Source organism: Tauraco erythrolophus, chromosome 3, assembly GCF_009769465.1.
Source record: "Tauraco erythrolophus isolate bTauEry1 chromosome 3, bTauEry1.pri, whole genome shotgun sequence".
NCBI lineage: Eukaryota > Metazoa > Chordata > Aves > Musophagiformes > Musophagidae > Tauraco > Tauraco erythrolophus.
Window position 1 is genome coordinate 84896116 of NC_141467.1, and position 24813 is coordinate 84920928.

Below are 24813 nucleotides of genomic sequence, written 5' to 3' on the forward strand. Positions count from 1 at the left end.
CCAAGAAAACCAAGAAAGTAAGTGGACTATAAAACATATCTCTGAAGCAAGGAATGTTCTTCAGGAGAAGTAGTGTATTTTATTAAACACCTAATATGACTGGAAAAAGAAACAAACAAACAGACACTCAAAGGTTTCATAGATCCTCATAGAGAGGAGCAGAAGATTTCTGTTAAGCACAGAGTTGGGAACAATTCTTAGAGTATAATTTTATTGTGCCAAACTCAACTGTTTCCAACCAGTATTTAGTCTGCAGTTTACTATCTCTATTTCAGACTTGAAGAAAGACTTGCATGCCTGTTGGTTTTTCCAGATACTTTGGCTGACTTTGACTTTGACTGTGAAACTACAAAGCTTTCCTTGTTTGTATCTTACTTAGACTGTCGATGCTACAAGAACACTACTACTTCGACAAGATATGTAAGCTTTTGTGCACAGAAGAGAATGACATATTGTTAGCCAAAAAAACCTGGAAAACATGATTTAACTTTTCGTTTCCATTCCGAACCCTGAGGCTGGCAAAGAAAATGATTATGCCGGATTCTTTTGATTTGCCTTCAAGATCTTTAGCCTTCAAAGTGCATTCAGTATTTTATCTTCAAATATAAAATCCTTTTTCTTTTCTTCAGCCAGAAAACTTAAGGAAACAAGTTTGTGCATTTGTTATGCCCACCTGTCCTTTATTTTTGTGCAATACTTTCTGAACACTTTTGAGGTTGGGATAGAAAGCACATAAACTTGAAGTTTAACAAGATTTCAGGAGAACTGGTGTCTGGGATGAGTCGCTGCTGGAAGAAATGCTGAAGCAGAAACTCAGCGGTTGCCTATTCCAATTGCCTATCAGCAGGCACAGACCAGCCAGCCAAGTGCGAATGCTGAGGATGTATTGCCTTGGAGGACCCTTAGACATCTGGGAGAGATTTGAGGGACATAAAAGAGGAACTCAAGCTATTGCCACAGAAAATCTTAGAAAATAACAGGGATTCAGGAGATTGTTAGTAACAAGAATGGGACTTCCATGCGGGACACAGGAGAAGAATCTACAGAAAAGCAGACCTCATTAATTTTGCTGTTCATGAGACAATTCAGTAATTGTTCAGTAATGAAAATTCGGTAATCAAATCCAAACATTTTAGTTAATAGAACATTTATGTCTATACTGCTGCTCAAATCAGTGGGGTCCCAAGTGATAAAATGCCTTCAGCCTTGCCTAAGACCATGCTTGTCATCTTCTATGGAAGAGGAGTTTGGTTTTGAGAATGCCCTAGGGCACAGTGTTAAATCTTAAAAGTTAACACTAGGAGTCACCTATTCTAGACCCATAGTTGTCATTAAATGGTGTTTGTTTCCCAGTACATACATATTCTATTTATATATTCATTGGGGTTTTTTTTTCATTTGTATTGCTATAGCAAATGCTTCCAGAATTATTTGTGCTGAAGTTTTGCACTTAAACTCAAGGAAGTACTTGAGGTGATCCAAGTTATCCTCAGCTATCAATCTGCTAGGAAAAGGAACATCTGTATTTCATGAATGTATTTGTAGTTAACAACCTTTTAAGTCCCTCTGAAACCCAGTGGGTTGTAAGCACTGTTCCAAAATTGCATTTTTAATGACTAAGAGACACTAATTTGTCATTAGCTTTCTATATTTTGTTCACTATATGTTTGCAAGTAAAGGGATTAATTCTTTAAACATTACATTTTATTCCAAAAGTACTCATTTTGCTTTTCCCTTGAAATTTGCATAACATTTGCAGATAACTGGCAAATCAGAGGCTTTAAGTTCCCAAAAGACTGCTTAATGTAATAGGGAAAGGCCAGAAATTCCCAAAAGTTTTCAGAGTTCTCCTACATTTTCCCATTCGCACTCTATGGAAGTTGGGACAATGTAGCAGGGAAATATGCTTACATATCCTTATATTGGGACAGGTGACACTATAGTAGGGTCTGCTACAGGCCACCTGACCAAGAAGACAAAGCGGATGAGGCTCTCTACAGACAGATAGGAGCAGTCTCATGTTTACAAGTCCTATTCCTCATGGGGCAGCAGGTCATAAACAATCCAGAAGGTCATAAGCAATCCGTAAGACACCTGGAATGCGTGGATGATAACTTCTTTCTCCAAGTCACAGAAGAACCAACAGGAGAGGTGCTATGCTGGATCTTGTTCTCACAAACAAGGAGGAGCTGGTGGGGAATGTGAAGCTCAAGGTCTTCCTTGGCTGCAGTGACCATGAAATGATGGAGTTCAAGATCATTAGGTCAGCAAGGGGAGCACACAGCAAGCTCACTACCCCAGACTTCGGGAGAGCAGACTTTGGCCTCTTCAGGAATCTGCTTGGCAGAGTCCCATGGGATAAAACCCTGGAGGGAAAAGAGGCCCAAGAAATCTGGCTAATATTCAAGGATCACCTCCTCCAAGCTCAGGAGCAATGCAACCCGGCAAAGATGAAGTCAGGCAGAAACTCCAGGAGGTCTGCATGGATGAACAAGGAGCTCCTGGACAAACTCAAACACAAAAAAAGAAGCCTACAGAGGGTGGAAGCAAGGACAAGCAGCCAGGGATCAGGTTAGGAAAGCTAAAGCCCTGATAGTATTATATCTGGCCAAGGACATCAAGGGCAACAAGAAAAGCTTCTATAGATATGTCAGCGGTAAAAGGAGAACTAGGGAAAATGTGGGCCCTCTCTGGAAAGAAACGGGAGATCTAGTTACCTGGGATATGGAGAATGCTGAGGTACTCAATGACTTTTTGCCTCGGTGTTCACTGGCAAGTGCTCCAGCCACACCATCCAAGTCACAGAAGGCAAAAGCAGGGACTGAGAGAATGAAGAAGCATCCACTGTAGGAGAAGATCAGATTCAAGACCACCTAAGGAACCTGAAGGTGCACAAGTCCATGGAATCTGATGAGGTGCATCCGCGGGTCCTGAGAGAACTGGTAGATGAAGTTTCTAAGCCACTATCCATCATATTTCAGAAGTCGTGGCAATCTGGTGAAGTTCCCAATGACTGGAAAAGGGGAAACATAGCCCCCATCTTTAAAAAGGGGAAAAAAGAAGACCCAGGGAACTACAGGCCAGTGAGTCTCACCTCTGTGCCCGACAAGATCATGGAGCAGATCCTCCTGGCGACTATGCTAAGGCACATGGAAAATAAGGAGGTGATTGGTGACAGCCAACATGGCTTCACTAAGGGCAAATCCTGCCTGACTAATTTGGTGGCCTTCTATGATGAGGCTACAGCATTGATGGATAAGGGAAGAGCAACCAACATCATCTACTTGGACTTGTCCAAAGTATTTGATGCTGCCCCACACAACATCCTTGTCTCTAAACTGGAGAGACATGAATTTGATGGATGGACCACTCGGTGGATAAGGAATCGGCTGGATGATCACACTCAAAGAGTTGTGGTCAACGATTCAATGTCCAAGTGGAGGTCAGTGACGAGTGGTGTTCCTCAAGAGTCGGTACTGGGGCCGGTGCTGTTCAACATCTTTGTCGGTGACATGGACAGTGGGATCAAGTGCACCCTCGGCAAGTTTGCTGACAACATCAAGCTATGTGGTACAGTTGAGACACTGGTAGGATTTTGACAGGCTTGAGAAGTGGGTGAACCTCATGAAGTTCAACAAGGTGCAAGGTCCTGCACATGGGTTGGGACAATCTCAAGCACAAACACAGGCTGAGCAGAGAATGGATTGAGAGCAGTTCAAGAGTGGCAGGGCAAGGGGTAATGGCTTTAAACTGAAAGAAGATCGATTTAGAATAGAGATGAAGAAATGCTTTACACTGAGGATGATGAGACACTGGAACATGTTGCCCAGAGAAGCTGTAGCTGCCCCATCCCTGGAAGTGTTTAAGGCCTGTTTGGATGAGGCTTTGAGCAACCTGATGTAGTGGAAGGTGTCCCTGACAGGACAGGGACAGGAAGATTGGAGCTAGATGACTTTTAAGGTCCCTTCCAACCCAAACCATTCTATGATTCTACGATTATCATAATATGGTTTCTCAACTGTTCACTACGAGCCACTGACAGGATACAAAAAGCTTTGCACTGACCTAGCATAGATTATTTTAATGTTTCATTTTGTTGTTTACAAATGGAAAATATTTATATTTTGATGTTGAAAAGTGTATTAAGATCATATTTTGGCAAAGTTTAATCTGAAGCAAGTCAGTTTAAAAGAAAAAAATAACAATAAATTAGTAAAATTGGGCTTTTATCAAGGAATAATCAGGTGACATTTTGCATTACATTTAGAATAAATTGTTCTTGTAGACATGATAACACTTGTTTTCATAGGAAAGAAATGACACAGTATAAAACCTTACCCACAGTTTTAATCCAATTTAGGTACTAAGATGAAGCAGAGAAGTTTTCTGATTTTTTATGCTATAACTATATGGATATTTACTATAACTATATATAGTAAATTGTGTAAATTCTGACAAATTGTTACATAAAAAAATATATAAACAGTAATTTGTTGTCCTTTTGTATTCATCAAAGTACTTAGAATCAGGAACCACAGACAAAAGTACATGATTTTATAATATTTACTCTAGATGACTTCCAGGTTCTACATCAGCTTATTTCCAATTGCACAACGATTAAGAGAGTTGAAACCACTAAAGCAGTCATGAGTACAAAGAAACAGAATTCAATACTGGTTTTAAAAATGACCTTAAGAATTTACACAGTTGATACTTACTCAAAAATAATAAGTAGGGTGCAAAAAAGTTTTATTAGCATTGGCAAAATCTGTGGGGGTATTCTGCTTGAATAATGTTACTCCAAGTTCATTAAACAATTATCTCTCTTACTTTATTTATTTTGTCTGATAATGCTCATAGGAAGCTTTGACTTTTTATAGACAAAACAAAATTGAAACCAGACACAGTCAATATATCCTATGGGTTCATCTCCTGTCAGACAATTCACTGAATAAAACTGATAAAAATTCAGTGTTTTACAGCAGCAGTGTCTTCCTAGAAGCTATAAAGAATATTCAGACCCTTTTGCTTTAGCTGAGAATGTGGAATGGATTTTGCTTAAGAAGATAATTTCTGAAAGGTCAGTATGTTTCGTCATTTTTATCATATTGAATTATTCATTACATCCTTGTCTCTAAACTGGAAAGACATGGTTTTGATGGATGGACCACTCGGTGGATAAGGAATTGGCCGGATGGTCGCTCTCAAAGAGTTGTGGTCAATGGTTCAATGTCCACGTGGAGGCCTGTGATGAGTGGTGTTCCTCAGGGGTCAGTACTGGGGCCAGTGTTGTTTAACATCTTTGTTGGAGACATGGATGGTGGGATCGAGTGCACCCTCAGCAAGTTTGCAGATGACACCAAGTCATGTGGTGTTGTGGACACGCTGGAGGGAAGGGATGCCATCCAGAGGGACCTCGACAGGCTTGAGAAGTGGGCCTGTGAGAACCTCATGAAGTTCAACAAGGCCAAGTGCAAGGTTCTGCACGTGGGTTGGGGCAATCCCAAGCACAAGTACAGGCTGGGCAGAGAATGGATTGAGAGCAGCCCTGAGGAAAAGGACTTGCGAGTGCTGGTGGATGAGAAGCTCAACATGAGCCGGCAATGCGCGCTGGCAGCCCAGAAAGCCAACCGTATCCTGGGCTGCATCCAAAGAAGTGTGGCCAGAAGGTTGAGGGAAGTGATTCTGCCCCTCTACTCAGCTCTCGTGAGACCCCACCTAGAATACTGCGTGCAGCTCTGGAGTTCCCAACATAAGAAGGACATGGAGCTACTGGAGTGAGTCCAGAGGAAGGCTATGAAGATGATCCGAGGGCTGGAACACCTCTGCTATGAAGACAGGCTGAGAGAGTTGGGGCTGTTCAGCCTGGAGAAGAGAAGGCTCCGGGGTGATCTTATAGCAGCCTTCCAGTACCTAAAGGGGGCCTACAGGAAAGCTGGAGAGGGACTTTTTACAAGGGCATGTAGTGATAGGACAAGGGGCAATGGATTCAAACTGAAAGAGGGGAGATTTCAATTAGATATAAGGAAGAAATTTTTTACATTGAGGGTGGTGAGGCACTGGAACAGGATGCCCAGAGAAGTTGTAGATGCCCCATCCCTGGAAGTGTTCAAGGCCAGGTTGGATGAGGCTTTGGGCAACCTGATGCAGTGGAGGATTTCTCTGTCCATGGCAGGGGGGTTGGAACTAGATGATCTTTAAGGTCCCTTCCAACCCTAACCATTCTATGATTCTATGATTCTATGATTCTATGATTATTTGAAATAAAGATGTGGTCTATAGAAATTACTTCAATATCTGAAGAGAACAAATGTGTTAAATAATGTTAACTTAAAAGAATATGGGAAAATAATGCTCAATATTCAGAATTATTTCTATGAAATCCTAACAAATATTTGGTGGCAAGTTTTAAAAATATGTTCAGATTGAATCCAGAGATACCTTCTCAAAAGACTAAACCAAAAACTAAGTTATTGTCAGTTTAAATAAAGAACTAAATGTTTGTATAATCATTCCAAATTCGGAAAGTGTGTCTCAAAATCAGCGATTCAGGCTGTTGCACTTCATTCTAGACCAAATATATTAGTAGATATACAGAAGTCAGGTTTCTTTTTAATTTTCCTTCTCAAACACACAGAGCATCTGTAGTAGCAGACTTCCTCATGAGGAAGATTCACAGTGACGGGATCCAGGTTTAAGGTGCAAACCTTGTACAAACATTACCTCTGGCTAGGCAATGGGCCCTGAACAGCTGAGTTCCCTACAGTGACCCATATACAACAGCCAGTGTATCTTCCTCAGGCCTGGATTTCAATCTAACTTCTTTACTGTTTAACTAAAAACAGGAAAGTATTTCCTGCTGAGACAAATTATGTTGAGAGCCTCTCTCCCAAATCACCTTCTACATTCTAGGACAAGTGGATCCTGGGAATATACAGACACTTAGTGCAGCTCCTAGTAAGTGCACCCCAGGGAGATGGGTATGTTTTAAAGAAAAAAATAATTTAATTTTGTAATCTAAGAGGATGAAATGGGAGCTTAAGAGAACTTTCTGTTTGGTTGTTTGTGTTTGTTTTTTTTTGTCGATAAATAAATTGTATGGTTTAGGTCTAAAAATTCAAAATCTAAAAAAAAAAAAAAAAGAAAAGGATAATTTTGTTTCATTTCAGGCAAAAAGAAAGAACTTTTGGAGGTAGGAATTAATTTTCTTTTCTTTTCAAAACACACTGATTCATCTCAAATAGCAAAGATGCGTATGACTAGGAGAATAGGATGCTACAGCCAAATCATGTGTATTTGAGTTTGAGCAGGGACTTGAACCTCAGCCTCATAATTCCTCTAAGTATCCCAAGTATCAGACTTACAGGTTGCTCTTTTCTCTCTTGCTTGGGCTCAGTTGCTACACTAAATAGCTGAATAAGAATTCAAGATGACTGTCACCAGCGTTAAAAATTTATAGTGCTAATTTGACACCAGACACAAAGTGAAGGGCTGCTTTAGTGTGTCCCAAAGGGAACAGATCAGATAGGAGATGCTTCTCCCTGAAGAAAAAGCTGTTCTATGATGACAGCACACGACTGTCCAGGCACAAATACAGACTGGGCGGAGAATGGATTGAGAGCAGCCCTGAGGAGAAGGACTTGGGAGTACTGGTGGATGAGAAGCTCAATATGAGCCGGCAATGTGCTCTTGCGGCCCAGAAGGCCAACTGCGTCCTGGGCTGCATCAAGAGGAGCGTGGCCAGCAGGTCGAGGGAGGTGATTCTCCCCCTCTACTCTGCCCTCGTGAGACCTCACTTGGAGTACTGCGTCCAGTTCTGGAGTCCCCCACATAAGAAGGACATGGACCAGTTGGAGAGGGTCCAGAGGAGGGCCACGAAGATGATAAGAGGGCTGGAGCACCTTTCCTATGAGGACAGGCTGAAAGAGTTGGGGCTGTTCAGTTTGGAGAAGAGGAGGCTCCGGGGTGACCTTATAGCGGTCTTCCAGTACTTCAAGGGGGCCTACAAGAAAGATGGGGAGAGGCTGTTCAGGAGGGCCAGTTGTGATAGGACAAGGGGTAATGGTTTTAAAATAGAGGGAGGTAGATTCAGGTTGGATATTAGGAAAAAATTTTTTACCATGAGAGTCGTAGAACACTGGAACAGGTTGCCCAGAGAGGTGGTGGATGCTCCATCCCTGGAGACGTTCAAGGCCAGGTTGGATGAGGCCCTGAGCAACCTGATCTAGTTGGAGATATCCCTGTTCCTTGCAGGGGGGTTGGACTAGATGACCTTTGTAGGTCCCTTCCAGCCCTAACGATTCTATGATTCTATGATTCTATGATAACTGTCATTTGGGGGGACCTCTGCTACAATTCTGCTAAATGTTCAAATCACTAATCTAAAAAAACAACCTCTCACAATCTCACCTGGCTTTTGTAAAGTAGCATTTAGATCTTTTGGTTAGATAATATCGTTAATAACATATTTCTCATAGTGCTCTGCTACAGGCTGTTAGTATAATCAAGTCGAGTTGTGATATCATTACAGAAAACTTACTAAGTTTTACATGTAAGGGATACCTTACATGGTTATATGAACAGCCTTTGGAAGACGACATGAGTCTTATCAGTATGCATTAATGGTGTTAAATTGAAGCATTGGTGGAAGAGTAGGCACAATTATATAGCCATGTGTCAACACAACACTTGAAATCTTATCCAGTAATATTTGCATAGAGAAGACTGTGCTGAGTATAACACAAAACACACAAAATTGTGTTTAATTTTACATCCAAAAATTTTTCCCAAAACACAGAAGAGGTTTCCTTGTGTGGCAACATCTTCTCTGGCGCCCGATCTAGTGATCCAAAGCCCTGTGAAACAAATATTGTTTCATTCTTGTACCCTAAGACTATACTGTTGAAATACACACTGTAGATTAAGCCTTGCTCAGGACCGGAATACTTTCATGGGCATGTTTTCATAAAACTGAATATGATCTCATCACTTCGATATCATGTCTATCTCTACTGGACGTGCTGGATTTAGACCTCAGGAGAAGCAGAGAACATACCGGCTCTTTTTGTAACACTAATGAAAGTGATAATTATCTGAGTAACTGTTGCAGTCAGAAATTACTTTCTATTGAACTAGTGTGATGTCATTCTTTATCACAGAAAGGTGGGTCTCCATGAAATGGTGGAGTTCAGGATCTCATGTGGCATGAAGAGAATACCTAGTAGAACTAGAACCCTGGACTTCAATAGGGCCAACTTTGATCTTTTCAAAAAATTGCTAGGAGAAATCCAATGGGACAGAGTACTGGAAGGAAAAGGGACCCAAGATAGTTGGTTAGCCTTCAAGGACCTCTTCTTCTGAGCTCAAGACTGGTGCACCCCAACAGGTAGGAAGTCAAGAAAGGGCACCACCAAGAGACCTGCATGGTTAAATGGGGAACTGTTGGGCAAACTCAAGTGGAAAAAGAGAGTGTACAGATCATGGAAGGAGGGGCAGGCCACTTGGGAGGAATATAGGTCTGCTGTCAGAGGATGTAGGGAGGCAACTAGGAAAGCTAAGACCTCCTTGGAATGAAACTTTGCAAGAAAGGTCAAGGACAACAGAAAGGGCTTCTTCAAATACATTGCAGATAAAACTAACACTAGAGGCAATGTAGGCCCACTGGTGAATGAGGAAGGTGCCCTGGTGACAGAGGATAAGAAGAAGGCAGAGTTACTGAATGCCTTCTTTGCCTCAGTCTATACTGCTGGAGGCTATCCTGATGAGCCCCGGAATCCTGAGGAAGTCAGGATAGAGGAGGAGTCTACCCTGGTTGATGAAGACTTGGTTAGGGACCAGTTAAGCAACCTGGCCATCCATAAGTCCATGGGTCCTGATGGGATGCACTCGCGGGTGCTGAGGGAGCTGGCAGATGCCATTGCCAAGCCACTTGCCATCATCTTTGCTAAATCGTAGGGAACAGGAGAGGTGCCTGAGGACTGGAGGAAAGCAAATGTCACTCCGGTCTTCAAAAAGGGCAAGAAGGATGACCCAGGTAACTATAGACCGGTCAGCCTCACCTCCATCCCTGGAAAGATGATGGAACAACCTATCCTTGGTGCTGTCTCTAGGCATATCAAGGATAAGAGGGTCATTAAGGGCAGTCAACATGGCTTCACTAAGGGCAAGTCGTGCTTGACAAATCTGATAGCCTTTTATGAGGACGTCACCCAGTGGGTGGATGATGGTAGAGCAGTGGATGTGGTCTATCTTGACTTCAGTAAAGTGTTTGACAGAGTCTCCCACAGCATCCTCACAGCTAAACTGAGGAAGTGTGGTCTGGATGATCGGAGAGTGAGGTGGATTGTGAACTGGCTGAAAGATAGAAGCCAGAGAGTAATGGTCAATGTGACAGACTCCAGTTGGAGGCTTGTATCCAGTGGAGTCCCTCAAGGGTCGGTACTGGGACCTGTATTGTTCAACATATTCATCAATGACTTGGATGAGGGACTAGAGTGCATGGTCAGCAAGTTTGCTGATGACACTAAACTGGGAGGAGTGGCTGACACACCTGAAGGCTGTGCTGCCATTCAGAGAGACCTGGACAGGCTGGAGAGTTGGGCGGGGAGAAATTTAATGAAATACAACAAGGGCAAGTGTAGAGTCTTGCATCTGGGTAAGAACAACCCTATGTACCAGTACAAGTTGGGGACAGAACTGTTGGGGAACAGCACAGGGGAAAGGGACCTGGGGGTCCTGGTGGACAGCAGGATGACCATGAGCCAGCAATGTGCCCTTGTGGCCAAGAAGGCCAATGGCATGCTGGGGTGTATTAGAAGGGGTGTGGTTAGTAGGTTGAGAGAGGTTTTCCTCCCCCTCTACTCTGCCCTGGTGAGGCCGCATCTGGAATATTGTGCCCAGTTCTGGGCCCCTCAGTTCAAGAAGGACAAGGAACTGCTTGAGAGAGCCCAGCGTAGGGCCACAAAGATGATTAAGGATGTGGAGCATCTCCCTTATGAGGAAAGGCTGAGGGAGCTGGGTCTCTTTAGCTTGGAGAAGAGGAGACTGAGGGGGGACCTCATTAATGTTTATAAATATGGAAAGGGTGACTTTCATGAGGATGGAGCCAGGCTCTTCTCACTGGCATCCAATGATAGGATAAGGGGAAATGGATATAATCTGGAACGTAGGAGGTTCCACTTAACATGAGGAAGAACTTCTTCCCAGTAAGGGTAACAGAACACTGGAACAGGCTTCCCAGAGAGGTTGTGGAGTCTCCTTCTATGGAGATGTTCAAAACCCGCCTGGACGCGTTCTTGTGTGATCTGATCTAGGTGGTCCTGCTCTGGCAGGGGGATTGGACTAGATGATCCTTTGAGGTCCCTTCCAGTCCCTAACATTCTGTGATTCTGTGATTCTGTGAAAAGTGTTACTCACACAATATCTTAATACACATTCCATTCACCAAAAATCATTTCCTTATATCCAAATTGCTTGGTAAATTTCTGAAAGAAACAAATGCCTTCCATGTCATCTATCCCAGTCCCTTGAAACAAATGATTTTTTTCAGATGTAAGCAACTGATAACTCTTGACTTTGAAGTGTACTATCACAAGAAATGTATTTGTGACTATATGTTACAAAATTATTCATGTCTGAAGTGTGCCTTTTTTAATATCTTGTACTTATAACTCACTCTTAAAAGCTTATTCATGAAACATAATCATTCAACACCACCACCACTCCCAAACTGTCCTGTTTTTTTACATTATGGAAGTAACATGCCTTCTGTCTTTTCTAAGGACATGCATTGCCTAGTTTTTACCTTTCTCACAGGTCCATCCAGTCCTCAATTTCTTTGTTTTTACAGGAAGGACCATACTGATATTGCAAGGCACTTTATAAAATTCTTCACACTGCTGGCAGGGAAAGAACGTGAAGTTGTTTCTGCAGAAGATATTATGTGATATACCCCCAACTAGCTAGCAAGATGGATGGATGTACAGATAGTGTTATGAAGGCTCTCCTGTGCAAATAGGTAATTTTAGAATGGCCTCTTACCCCTAAATGCTTGGGAATTATTTGTGGAATGTTATTTGAGTAAGACCAAAACTCCACTAAAATTCAGAGATGAGGATCTTGTGTCACAAGACTGTGTTTACACACAGGTCATGGCCCTGTTCAATGTGCTAGTGCAGGTATGGCCTAGGAATTGAGAAAGAAGGAATTGAGTCAAATAGGAATAGGATCCCCATCCACTGGATCCCTCCTGTGCAGAACAGGGAGTACAAAAACTTTCACTGGAAGGAAGACACAGCTTCTTATTATAAAATCCAGTTAACTAATTATCAGGAACAGCTGTATATCTTAGCTCTTGAGGGGATCCTTCATAGGCAAGAAATTTGGGGTAATAACAGTGGCAATGAGAATTTGTGTCCATATGAGATCAATGAACAATCCTACTTTCAAGGTTTACGTATCTGAACATACGTACATTAAGCGTAATTTTTTGTTGATTTGCGTACATTTCTTTGAGTTAGTTTGAGAATAAATAATGGATGACTTGAATATAGCTCAAGTCAAAATCAATTGACGAAATCTCTTACTGTCATAAAACCACATGCCTGTTGGTAGCTAGGAATCTCTAGCCAGGGTGTGTACGTACATTTTCCACATGACAATAAAGATTTCCTAATTTTAAATTCCTGTCAAAATTACAAATCGCTCTCTGAAAAGCTCATGAGTGTTTGAATTCCTGTGAACAACAGCAGCATCTTTCTAAATCTCCCTAACAGGTTAGGTGAAGTTAGTTTCAACAGCCATTTCTGAAAAAATTTAGCATGAATGAAAATACAAGAAAAGGAGCTTTGGACAAACTGATTTAATGTGGAATAGTCACAGAAAGAGCTGTGTTACCATCTTCAGGGACGTTTATTAGTATATGAATTCTCTTAAAGAACACATGGCAAATGTATCAATAATATCAGACTATTGTGAATGCACAAAGCGTGAAGATTTTGTGGCCATATCAGTGCATAACATAGCTTAAATAGTTATAATCCAGAAAAGGATTTAAAAATAATTCAGAATTCAGGACGTATTTTGAAAATCAAAAAATGTGCAAGTTAGTATTGCTACTGAAGCAGCATGGAACAAAAAAAAAAAAACACTGGAGTTTAGAGACAGGAAAGGTGGGCAGAAAGAATGACAAAACTGAAAACTCGAACTGAAACTTTCACAAGAGAAACTAAAACAAGACTTAAACCAGATGGAGACCATAAGAGGAATTAGGAGACCACATTCAAAACAGGAGCTGAACATTTTGCAAATAAAAATGAAATGTAACTAACATTTGGAAGTTTTCAGAATGAACTGAAATATGGTACTAAGATATAAAATCTTTGTTGGAATCGTAGCTTTTGTTATGAATAATTCAGGTAGATCTAGACACTCAAATACACAACTTGGAGTCTGTAGGACTTGCAAGGACTGGTCAGGTGAAAACATGAAGTGACCAGCAACCTGGCTGCCACAAACTAGGTCTTCCAGGAAATGAATAGGACCTATGTCCAAACTAGAGCTTGCTCACAGAGGTGAACTGTAGGAAGTGTATAAAAAAGGGTAAAAACCATCATGCCTAGAAGGAAATCAAAAACTTACAGTCCAAAGACATGTTCAGCTGTCATTTAGGTAAGCAGAAGACATGGATCACCAGGTTTGTTATACTAGTTAAAATTTACCGAGGCTCAGACAAAAGTCTGATCATTCCAGATAACATAATGTAAATGCCCACTACAACTACATCCAGAAATTCTTCCTGAGAAAGTTCTGATAACCAACTCTGTGGTCTGGCTCTCAGTGTGCTGCAGAATTTAAGCCATGGAAGGGTATAAATTATCCTGCTCTGGCATCATACCATATTGGCGCTATGGAGCTAGCCATCAATTTTACCCAACAGCTTTAGGGAGAAAAGACAAAGAAGAAACCCCAACTGAAACAGAAGTGGATTTGTAGACGTGTTTTTCAGGCATACACAAATGCTAGTGATGACTTCTTAGATAAGTTGACTATGGACTTGTTTCAAGCACTGAACTGATGTAGGACACTTAGATGCTAATCAGAAACATGAGATTAAGGAGGTGTGGAATTTACTGCTGAATGTCATTCTTACCTCAAAGAACCAAAAGGGAAAACAGCTGCTGGTCAGGAAGATAGAAGGTAGTTGCCATAAAGCTTAGAAATTGAGCTGTGAGTCTAATATGTACAAGTGATCCTAATCTAGCTCATGACATTATGAATTATTAAAAAAGTGATAGCTTTCTTTCGTCAGAGAAAGGAAAATAGCAATACTGAAGCGATAAAAGGCGTGCAGTACAATTAAATACTGACATGCAGGAAGAAAAACTAGCTAGGAAAGGGATCATTGTGGGCTGGCCAAAGCACACAATTTCAAATACCTATTGAGAGTCATTATCCAATGATAGAAAACAAGAACACAATTTTAAAGGCCTGAGGAAGGACCCAATAGACTTGACCCCCGAGAAGTTCTCCTAGGAAACCAATAGTGAATTTTGGGCTATTGAGTGTGGAATAACTCTTGTGAAATTCATGGGAGTTACTAAATTAGACATGCTGAAAGGCTAGAGAATAGGGAATCTGATACTCCATCACCCAATTTGGCAAAAATAGAGACAGTAACTGAGAAAGGTGCATTCATCCAAGAACTGAAAAGCTGGAAATGGAGCAAGAAGTCTTGATAACCAAACTAGCACATGATCTAATCATATGCTGGGATTCAATTATTGCTAATGACTGTCTAACAAATACCAGAAACTATCTTAGAAAGTAAGCTTGTGGAAACCCTCTTCTAAAAGTGGCTCAGGTTTGCAGAGACCAAGTAACAGTTTTTTAAAGGATATTCTCCTTCTAGAGGTCAGAATTCTAGTAGTGTTTTACATTCCTTCCTCAGGCAAGGAAATATGAAAAATGGTTGAAATCTGATTCAGCAAGATCATAGTTGCTGTTAATGAAATTATTTGCTACTCCACTTCAAATATTTCTGATAAGCAACAAATAGTAAAATGGAAAAACAATCGCAAAATGTGAAAGAACTGACGTAGTAGATACTGATAAGAAAAGGATGGGAGGATGAACTCCCAGGGTTTCCTCTGAATTTCTCCCAATTAGTACTGAATGTACAAAACTGAAATGGCTCAAGAAATTTCATAGTCAGAAATGAGAGAACAAATGAAAAATGAGAACAGGAGTACATGAGAAATGAGGCACCAATTACACTGCACGGCATAAGACTAATAACGAAACTGAACAGTACTGGTAAGCACATGTGCCACTAAGGAAGAAGATGGCATAACTAATTTTGCATAACAATAAATCTGCATAAAGGGTTTTGCATTCATTAGCTATTGTTTTAGATACCAAAGAAAGTGTAATTTTATTTTCCAGAGTAGAAATTGGACTCCAGTAGAAATGGAGCCAAAGAACAAAGAGAAAAAGTTAATAACACTATTACTGTAATATCACTGACTTTGGGGCAATTTATGTATGAATGGAGTTGTATATCTCCTACTTTCAGAAGGCTACTTTATCTCTATCTTAACCTATTTCCTGTCTTGGAGTCTGGAAAATATATTGAACAGGAGTTTAAGTGCTTCCATGTAAGTTGAAGGCACTAGTATGAAATGAATCAAAGACAATAGTTGCCTTATCATTGCCAAGTGACTCCTGTAACCCAGCAGTGCTGTCACTCACCTTTGCAGAGAATACTCCATGTATAGCCTTTACAAGTTACCTGCTGTAACTCAGCTTAGAGTCAGAGAAAATGTACAATGGCCTCTTAAAACTGGAACAGTCAATAATTTGTGAGGGCACCAGCAGTACTGCGCGTTGGTGACCTGAGTCCCTGTCCAGCTCAGAAGCTGGAAATTAGTACTTGCTTGTAACTGAATAACTTCAACAATTTTCCAGATTCTTTTCCAATGAGAACTAAATGCAGTGAAGCTAAAAGGAGCCCCAGAGACTTATTATTGCTGTTATTATATTATTATGATAATGTTTATTTCTGTTAGATTTGGAGCCCTAGTGAGATACAAGCACTATAAGAGTGTCTTACCAAATCTGGAAAGCTGTATCTGACACTGTTTTTACTTCACATATATTATGAAACAGATTACATCCTCTGGTTATTCATAGTAGCAGAGGTCTGACCCAAATGGGTAGTTTTTACCTCTATAATTTATATTTTCAGGTAACATAAAAATATTTAAAAAAAAGCATCCACAAAACACAAAAATGATATTTTGGTTCAATAATCTGATATTACATTTATTTATGAAATGTTAATTTCTGTAACAGAACTTTTTCCCATATTAATTTTTAGTGAACTGAACTTGCTTTTATTTTTAAACATCTTAAATGCTCTTTTAGTTAGTGCTTTTTGAAAACTTTTGGAAAAAATATGTTCCTCTTCCAGGCTGATAACACAGTTCTGAAAACTTCACTGGGAATGTCATTGAAATCCAAGCTAGCCCTCATGGAACTGGAGAAAGCAGCTCCATCAGAAAGTTTGATCAGGCAGCGAGTGAAAACACTCAGAAGTTATTTAGATTGGAGTAAATTTTTTTGTGAGTTGGCAAAGGGAAAATAGCCTGCTGAAGTCATGTCATCTGTAATTTGGTATTTGGTTATTTATTTTCTTTTAATCCTATTTGAAGTATCAACATTTCTAGTACATTAGTTTGATTGGCAGAGTCATTGTATGACTTGGGATAAAACCCAGTAAAACTTTTGATTCCTGTCTGAGATGTTCCAAGTTCTAAAGGAGTTCCACTCAGCTGAAAACATTCATGCATTACGAACATCATCACATGGCTGTTACCTCTTAACATAACAGCAAGTCAAAACTTCAGAGGGACATAAGCAACCTTCTCTAGTGTATATGCCTGGGCCTGACCTTATTTTAATCTCAGTAACTGATCTGAAGGAAACTTTATGTCATGGGAGATAATACTCAACTAATTGAGTAAAAAGAATATTACGATTTTCGAAAGTAACATACTTGAGAAAAGGTAGCTCATAAAAGACTGCAGGACCATATCACATCACTATAGGCAGAACTATCTGCTTAAGGTTAGTAGGAAGTACTGTTTGAAATCTAACACTTCTGTGAACTGAATAGTTATTCCACATTTTTCATCTCACCATTTTGTATTCTTTCCAGCTTTTTTGAAAATCCAGACTCCCATCTTCTCGGTGCTGTATAACCGTCCATCCTCCTCCAACAATTTCCATATTGCAAAAGACCTATGCAGTAATGAAAAAAAAAATTAGTAAAAATAATAAATAATAATAATAATAATAATAATAAAAAAAAAAACAAAACAAACTAAAAAACAATTAAACAAACTTGCATTTCATCTTGGGGGAAAAAAAATAGTGAATAACAGAACTAAGGAAGCCTGTTTTCCTATGGATTTATGCCCTATGCCCTTGATGGTGTCCTCCACCTGTTGATTACAACTGGAGATCTCCCTATGTTCAGTGTAATTCTCCTGTTCTTTTGGCACACTACCCAAGAACATCTTGATTCTATGATTCTATCTCCCCATCATCCTCCTCCGCATCCTCAGCTTTCCTCTTCACATTCCCTCCATGTTCCTTTTCTACTTTCTCTGCAATGCCCCTGAAACCACTCCCTTCCTCTTTACAAACGAGTATTTCTTTCAGTGATAATACTGTTTTCTATAGCTTTTAGCAGAGTGTCATTCTGCCTAAGAAAGAATCTTCAGGAATTCTTACAGAAATGACCCATTCAAGGAGTCAAAATGTAGCACAGATGAGATTATTCTGTTTTGCTTTGTATAGTAATATTACCCAGAGTATGCCAGGCAGTGTCCCAAAACAGAAACGGTTGATTTCAGTCTAAGCTGCCTCACAGCTGATAGAGGACATAGATAAGAAGAGGCTCAAGAATAGAGGTCTGTGGGACAAGCTCAGATATATACTGAACACATAAGATCATACCGTGCCATCATTGCACTAAAAAAATTCTAACTTAGATACTGGGATTCAGTATGTTAAGGAAAATCTAACAATTTGACAATTTTACTGAAGGTTGATGTTAGAATATTGGATCAACTGAAATCTGTTAACAATCTTAAATAATCCGTATAATAATAAAAATAAATATTTAATTTTCATTATTTTTTCACTCTTCTTACATTAGCCTTTCAAAAATATATAAGATTCTAAAGATTATGAAAAAATGCAAATACTGCTTATCCACTCACTTTTCTTGGTATGCGGCAAGTGATAGTATTAATTTTTGTTCTTATTTTTGTATGACACTTGATTTTAAGATCTGACTAAGCTTCTCAATGCTACTCATTCAAGCAATTTTCTGGATTTTTATTCCCATGTACTCATCTGTGCCATATTGGCACTTCAACTATCCTAAATTTCATTTGTCTGTGCTCTTGAATAGTCATAACTATTTTTAAGTAAGATGTCAATATGTAAAAGGGTTGAAGAGGTGTCACCCATCAGGTTAGTTTGTGGCATTCACACTAACACGAGTCAATCCATTCAGCACTGGTCAGTAATTTAAAGCTTTAAGTTGCTTTGACAAATTGAATATTACTATCCAATTCAGTTCAATAAAAATTGGTCTCTCCGATGACTAGAGAACTGTATTCTACCCTCAGGCAAAGCAATTCCAAATCTTTCCTACTTATAAGCATTGTCATAGTAATCCTGTGCAAGTGCTTTTGTTTTAATTTGCTTCAGGCATGTTGAGTGAAGTCCCTGTGTAGGTACAGGAAGGAAACAGAATACCGAACAGTGCAAACATGTGAACTTGATTTAGGATAACCACAAGAAAACCCACAATTTGCTAGACAAACATTCTGGCCCTATTCCTCCTTCAGGGAAGACACTGTGAGTCAAAACATTTATCTACAGGATTTAATTTCTTTATTCTGATTTACAGTGAGAATTTCTAAATGACGGATTTACTTTTCTTATAAGTCATTTCAAGCTTCCATGAAGCCGCTGCCAATTTTTAAAGCATTAAATCCTCAACCATATTAAGACTATTCATTTTAAAGACATGCAGAAACAAATGATGCAGTTTTCATGCTAAAATATAATAAAATACCTATAAAAAGACTTTGATGCTTTCTGAATAATATAGCAAATTAAAAGAGAAAACTGCACAGTGAAAGAAAGATTTGCCAGCAGCACACTATTCACTAGCCATCATTGTGTGGTCTGGCACTTTGCACAGCGGTAGACACCAACACCTGCCGTATTAACAGGAGTGCCAAGCTGATTATCAATGTTCACTGCGCATAGCTCTAGCCAACAAATGTCCTGGACTGGCTTCTGTCCCAGGCAATGTGAAGGCACTCTGCCATTAAACACCTTTTAACATGTTCTGATATTTAACCCTCTACCAGAAAAGAAAAAGATGAAGAAAAGTGACTTTGGATTTGTATGCATCTCTTGATTCTATCATCAATAAAATAACCTCATTTAGATTAAGAGCATCCAAAAGCATTACACTCTTGCCCGTCCTTAAATGCGTGGGTAAAAATACTCAAGCTGCTAAAAGGTACGTATGGGCTTATTTACACATATTTTAGCTTTATGGACTAAATTATTATAAACTTCATAATAATTATTTAGAGATACGCCCAGTTCTAAAGTGAAGGAGGGCATTACCACATACTGCATTTTAAGTGCATTCACACTAAGACATCACAAGTCTACATGGTTGGCATGCAGCATCAAGATCAGGACCAGCCGACCAAGTTTCAAGGAATGTGTCTCTGCTATGCAGAAACCAAGACAGAAGGTAATCTTGTCAGGACAACAGTTTCCATAGTATATGGGGTTAGGATACATTTAATGGGTTAAAATTCTGGCAGATATGCTCAGAAATACCATTGACATCAATTTGGTGGGAAGTCCACAGGCAGAAAGTAGAGGGGAAGTGAAGCCTGCACTCATGGCAACAGTGGTAACTGCTTTTGCAGAGCCATAAAGACCCAGATATATAGACCCCACTAGCAATTAATAACATTGCATTTTCAGTGCAGTGCACCCAGAAGTTGGTGGAAGTCATGTTTGTGAGAGCATGTGAGAAGAAAGTAAGAGGGTCAAGTACAATTCTCTAAGCAGAGATAAGGAGGTTCAGTGTGCACTTAGACCAGTCCCCCTGGCTTACTTCAGCTTCTGAAGGTGACATGGTTCCTTCAGCTCCAAAATGGTGACAATCTCACTCCCACCGCTCCTCTGCTCCTCAGCAGCCTCTGCTTCCCCTGTAGCTGACCCCATCTCTGCAGGGGACTGAGAGGGCTCTTGCCTTTGCTATGACTATGGCCTAGGGGTAAGCATTTGTCAACACCATCAGGCATTGTTCACACACACACATCAATGCAAGCCAATTAATTATCTTAATATTTAAGCCTATCTTGTTTTCTTCCAGTATCAAAAATATGGAATATTATTAAGATCATTTTAAACGGAAATTAATCACTAATTTTTTATGCAGAGCTGGAAGACTAATGAACTAAACTAATGAACTGTTGAAGATAAGAACATGAAAGAAAAATTGGATCTAAATTTGTAAGCATACAAGAATGAGGCATATAAATGGTATGGAGGATAATTTTCTATGAATATATGACAGCAAAACCAGCAAAAAACTAGACCTGACAGTAACATTCGTATATATGACAAAGGGATATTTTGTATTTAATGTCAGGATTACAGTTAGTATCCCTTAGGAAATATAAAATGAAATGAAGATATATTTTTGTGACCTGAAGTATAAAATTACTATGAATGAGACAGTTGCCAGTGGCTGTGAGTATGACAGAAGGTAACAATATATTAGGCCTCTTAAGACATGTTAGAGTTGTGCATTGCATTGTGGTAATCCAGATAACTAAGCTGGCTTTAAATAAGTGGATATGTCTCGATGGAGTACCTATCAGGATATTAGGTTGGGTCCCAGAGCAATCTAACTGTGTCAGCGTGGTGCTACCTCTGTGCTAATTAGTCCTGGCACAGTGTTGCACTGATGCGATTTTGAAGCTCTCTCAGCTGGGGTTAGTTCAGCTATCTCTGCACAGCACTACCTTGCAGACTGCTAATATGATCTTAATGTCTGAAAAAAACATCTGCTCAAGCAACCACACTCTTCACTTGACTAACATAAACATTCTTGGGATCAGCTCTTGATGTGTTATCTCTAGCGCAAGACAGAAACAGATGGTAGCAGAATGGCCTCACCGTCATGTCACCTCCCTCCATTTTCCTACTAAAACAGGAAGCCTCCAGGAAAAAGTAATGAAATTATATCAGCTGAGTTGTTCTGCCTGTATTGATTGACAGCAGTGTCTGCAAATGGGGATATAGAAGAAATACAGGGTGGTTTCCACAGTGTCACTGTCCTTATATTACCAGTGAAGAAGTTTTAAGGTAAACATACCAGAAGCATCAGTGCCACTGTGCTTTCAGGTAATCATTGTTTTTCATTGCAATCCAGCTTCTAGGGATGGTTTATGAAGTTTAACAAGGCTAAGAAAAGGCACTACCAATTTGTACATGCAATTTAGACTTTGATTTTATGTCTCTGTTTTGAGCAGGACAGCTTCTACAGAACTGATTTGATTGTTCTTGTCCTTTTCAGTTAAGTTTAAAGTGGTCTCTGTATTATATGTCATGTCAATTACTTATCCATTCATATTTACTATTTATATTGATCTTTGCCCATAACACTCTCCCACCCTAATTCTAGTCATAGTTTAATGAACTCTAATTCCTTAGTGAACTATAACATCTTGACATTAAACGGCTTCCAAAGGCTTCTAATAAAACCAAACTGAATTCAGAAATAAGTTTTGCATGTCTTATTATCATTATAAAAGGTCTATATTTGTTACTTCCTTTTTCTGTTTGCAGGGTTGCCATTTTACTGCAGTAAGAACAAATTCATCAGACAGATGTGGTTCCTTCCCTCCTGTTTGGTCCACTTTCTGGACATGATTGTATTTTCCTCTCCCAGCTAACCAAGGCCCTTAGCCTTCTTGGAAGCTGCTCCCAATAGTGCCCCGTCAGCACAGCTAGCATCCCTTTACATATAAATTAGGCTTAGGTTATTCTCTCATGCTCCTAGTTTCAACCGACCCAAGTACCTTAGCAACAAAAGCTCTACAAAAAAAAACAGTCTCCTTCAGAGACTAATGTTTCATTTTCATAAAAAAACCTTCTAAGGATGTTTTTTGAAGACAGGATTATGCATGCTTCATAATTTCAAACAGTGCTAATATTCAGTATGTTGTGTTCTTTACAGTCAAAAACACTCTTCCTTGCTCCCTACAAGAAAAGTAAGATTTTTGAAAATCTTTGTCTTTAAAAACAACTCATTCTGGTATTTCTTTCCCTGTGCTACCAGATAATCCCCCTCATCATCTTCCTCATTATAGCACTTTACTAATTTTCTTCTAAACTTCATCATAAATTTATTTGCAGCCATAGGCTCATTTAACTGAACTTGCCAAGTGGGAGTGAGTCAACTTTTGAGTGATGGAACTTAGGAAAGATTCTCTGTCAGTGAGAAAGAAGTATGTCTGGAATAATATGGTTTATAATTTTCGTCAGTCTATTGTACTTTTTGTCAAGACTGAATATAGCCCAGGTTATTTATACTAGTACAACATTTTGCAGGATTAGAACTTCAACCAAGGCTCCAAATGCTCTTTTAAGGTCAGAGCAACATCATATTAACAAACAAGAAAATAAATATTTACCTTTTTAGGATCTGACACATTGTTAATATAAATAGTGTAGACCCCACTTTTGTTAAAACCAGATTGATATACATCTGCACAGTCTCTGAAAGGCTTTTCTTCTTCCTTTTTTGCATTCTTTAGTAAAACTGCAAAAGAAAAAAATGTGGTAAGTCACAACAGCAATCTTATGGATTTCTGTATTAAGGAAGTCCACTTTTGCACACTGTATTGCTTTTAAACATACAGAGTAATAACTGTACTATGATCTGTACACAGTGCATTTGGTAAATTCTAGTATGAAACCTTCAGACAGATGGAGACTAAGCGCCAGCAGAAGTCATGATGCAAATAGCTAAACAGAGCGTCCTCTCTAGTGAGAGGTGAACACAGTGTATTCCTTGCGAGTATAAAGATCTGTGTAGTTGCAGGTGTTGCCTCTGACTCAAGCTGTTTCTGGGATGTTGCCAAAGAATGCCCCAGAGATGGCACATGAAGGTGGAAAATTTGTTTAGTGTTGTGATCTGACACAGATGCTCAAGCAATGCAGAACCCTGGAAGGAGAGAGCTTGTGCCCTTCCTCCATGAAGCACTACCTTCTGAGCAGCCTAGGGGCTCAGGACAAGGGAGCTGTTTGCTTAAGTTTATTTTTTTGGCAGAGAATTATGCAATAATTTTCATATGTACATACATAAAAGTTGCTAGACACAATTAGTGGAAAAAAGAAAAAAAAAACAGTGCTACTGAAGAGTGGTACTGTTTAGAGTCATGATTTACTGAATTTATTTTTGGCTCAGATCAGGAAAACAACTAATATTAGAACACCAGTGCAGATTTTGATCCTTTATATTGCAGACAGACCACATATAGGAGTCTGGGCTGAGAAATCAGAAGGGCAAGATGTTTGAGGATTCCAGTCATGAACAACCAGGAGATTCTCTTTAGAAGGAGTAACATCTGAGAGTGTTCCTTCAATTTTAGAAACAAAAGTAGAATAACCCCACAAGATACTGAAGGATATGACTTAATTCCAACAACACATACTTTAAGTACATCACTATTTCCCATGGAAATCCATCAGTCTACTCAGATTCTTAAAGTTAAACATGTCCTTAAGTGTTGTGCAGGGCCTGGACCAGCACTTCATTAATCCCCACAACAAGGAAACAATATTTAAGTCTTCCAGACACACTCATCGTCTGGTGACAGACACATCTTTTTCATTTTTGGCTTAAAAGTGTGAGTAATAGGTACAAAAGGGAGTACGTCTTATTCTCTTTCAGTGAAGTGGCCTGTGCTGCAAAACTAGTGCTTAACAACAATGGTGTGCAGAAAAGGAAAGGCATTGCACAGCGTGTGGGATTATCCAGGCCGTAAAATGGCATGCAATAATGCCAAAGCTTTGTAGCTCGAGACACTATTTCCCGTTCAAACACCTCAAAGCAGTATTTTTGGATGGCAAATTCCTGCCAGATCAATTGGCATTAATAACATTTCACAGATGGAGGAACTGAGGAAAAGAAAGGTTAAATGTCATTTTGTGAAAAGGTGAAAAAAGGAAAATAGTGAGAAATCCAACCCTGAAATGTAATCCTATCCTGCTCTCTAGGTAGGCATTTTACACATCATATTCTTTTTTTTTTTTCTGTTATGTGTTTTATTTTGTTCTTTTAAAATTTGATTTTAACAAACAAAAACTCCTTACTTGTCCCCTTCCACATATTCTCTGCATATTTATTATTTTTATCCAACACCATCAATAAAAATAAAACCTGGTTCATATACTTGCATATAAACTTCAATTGGAAAATCAATGGCTTTGAAATTCAGCCATATTTGGAATAGGTAGTGCTGGCAACAGAGTAGATGACACACTTCCCCATGAGATGGCAGGGAATGAGGTCCTCAGCAAGGTACACATCAACAGTGCACTCTCAAAGGTGCCATTTTTTAGATAAGACATAAAACTAAGTAAGTCCTTCATGATTCATGTTAATTAAAGATTTCATGGTACTTTCCTGTA

General features: G+C 39.5%; 1 protein-coding gene across 1 annotated transcript in view; it reads right to left on the reverse strand.

The window, feature by feature from the left end:
• The window catches only part of ANGPT1 (angiopoietin 1), a 176352-nt gene that overhangs the window by 42167 nt on the left and 109372 nt on the right, over window positions 1-24813 (reverse strand). The window contains exons 5-6 of the mRNA XM_086609513.1: window positions 22812-22939; window positions 17197-17298 (exon numbers count right to left, since the gene is read on the reverse strand). Of these exons, the coding sequence (XP_086465639.1) occupies window positions 17197-17298; window positions 22812-22939 (230 nt within the window). The remainder of the gene's footprint in view (window positions 1-17196; window positions 17299-22811; window positions 22940-24813) is intronic.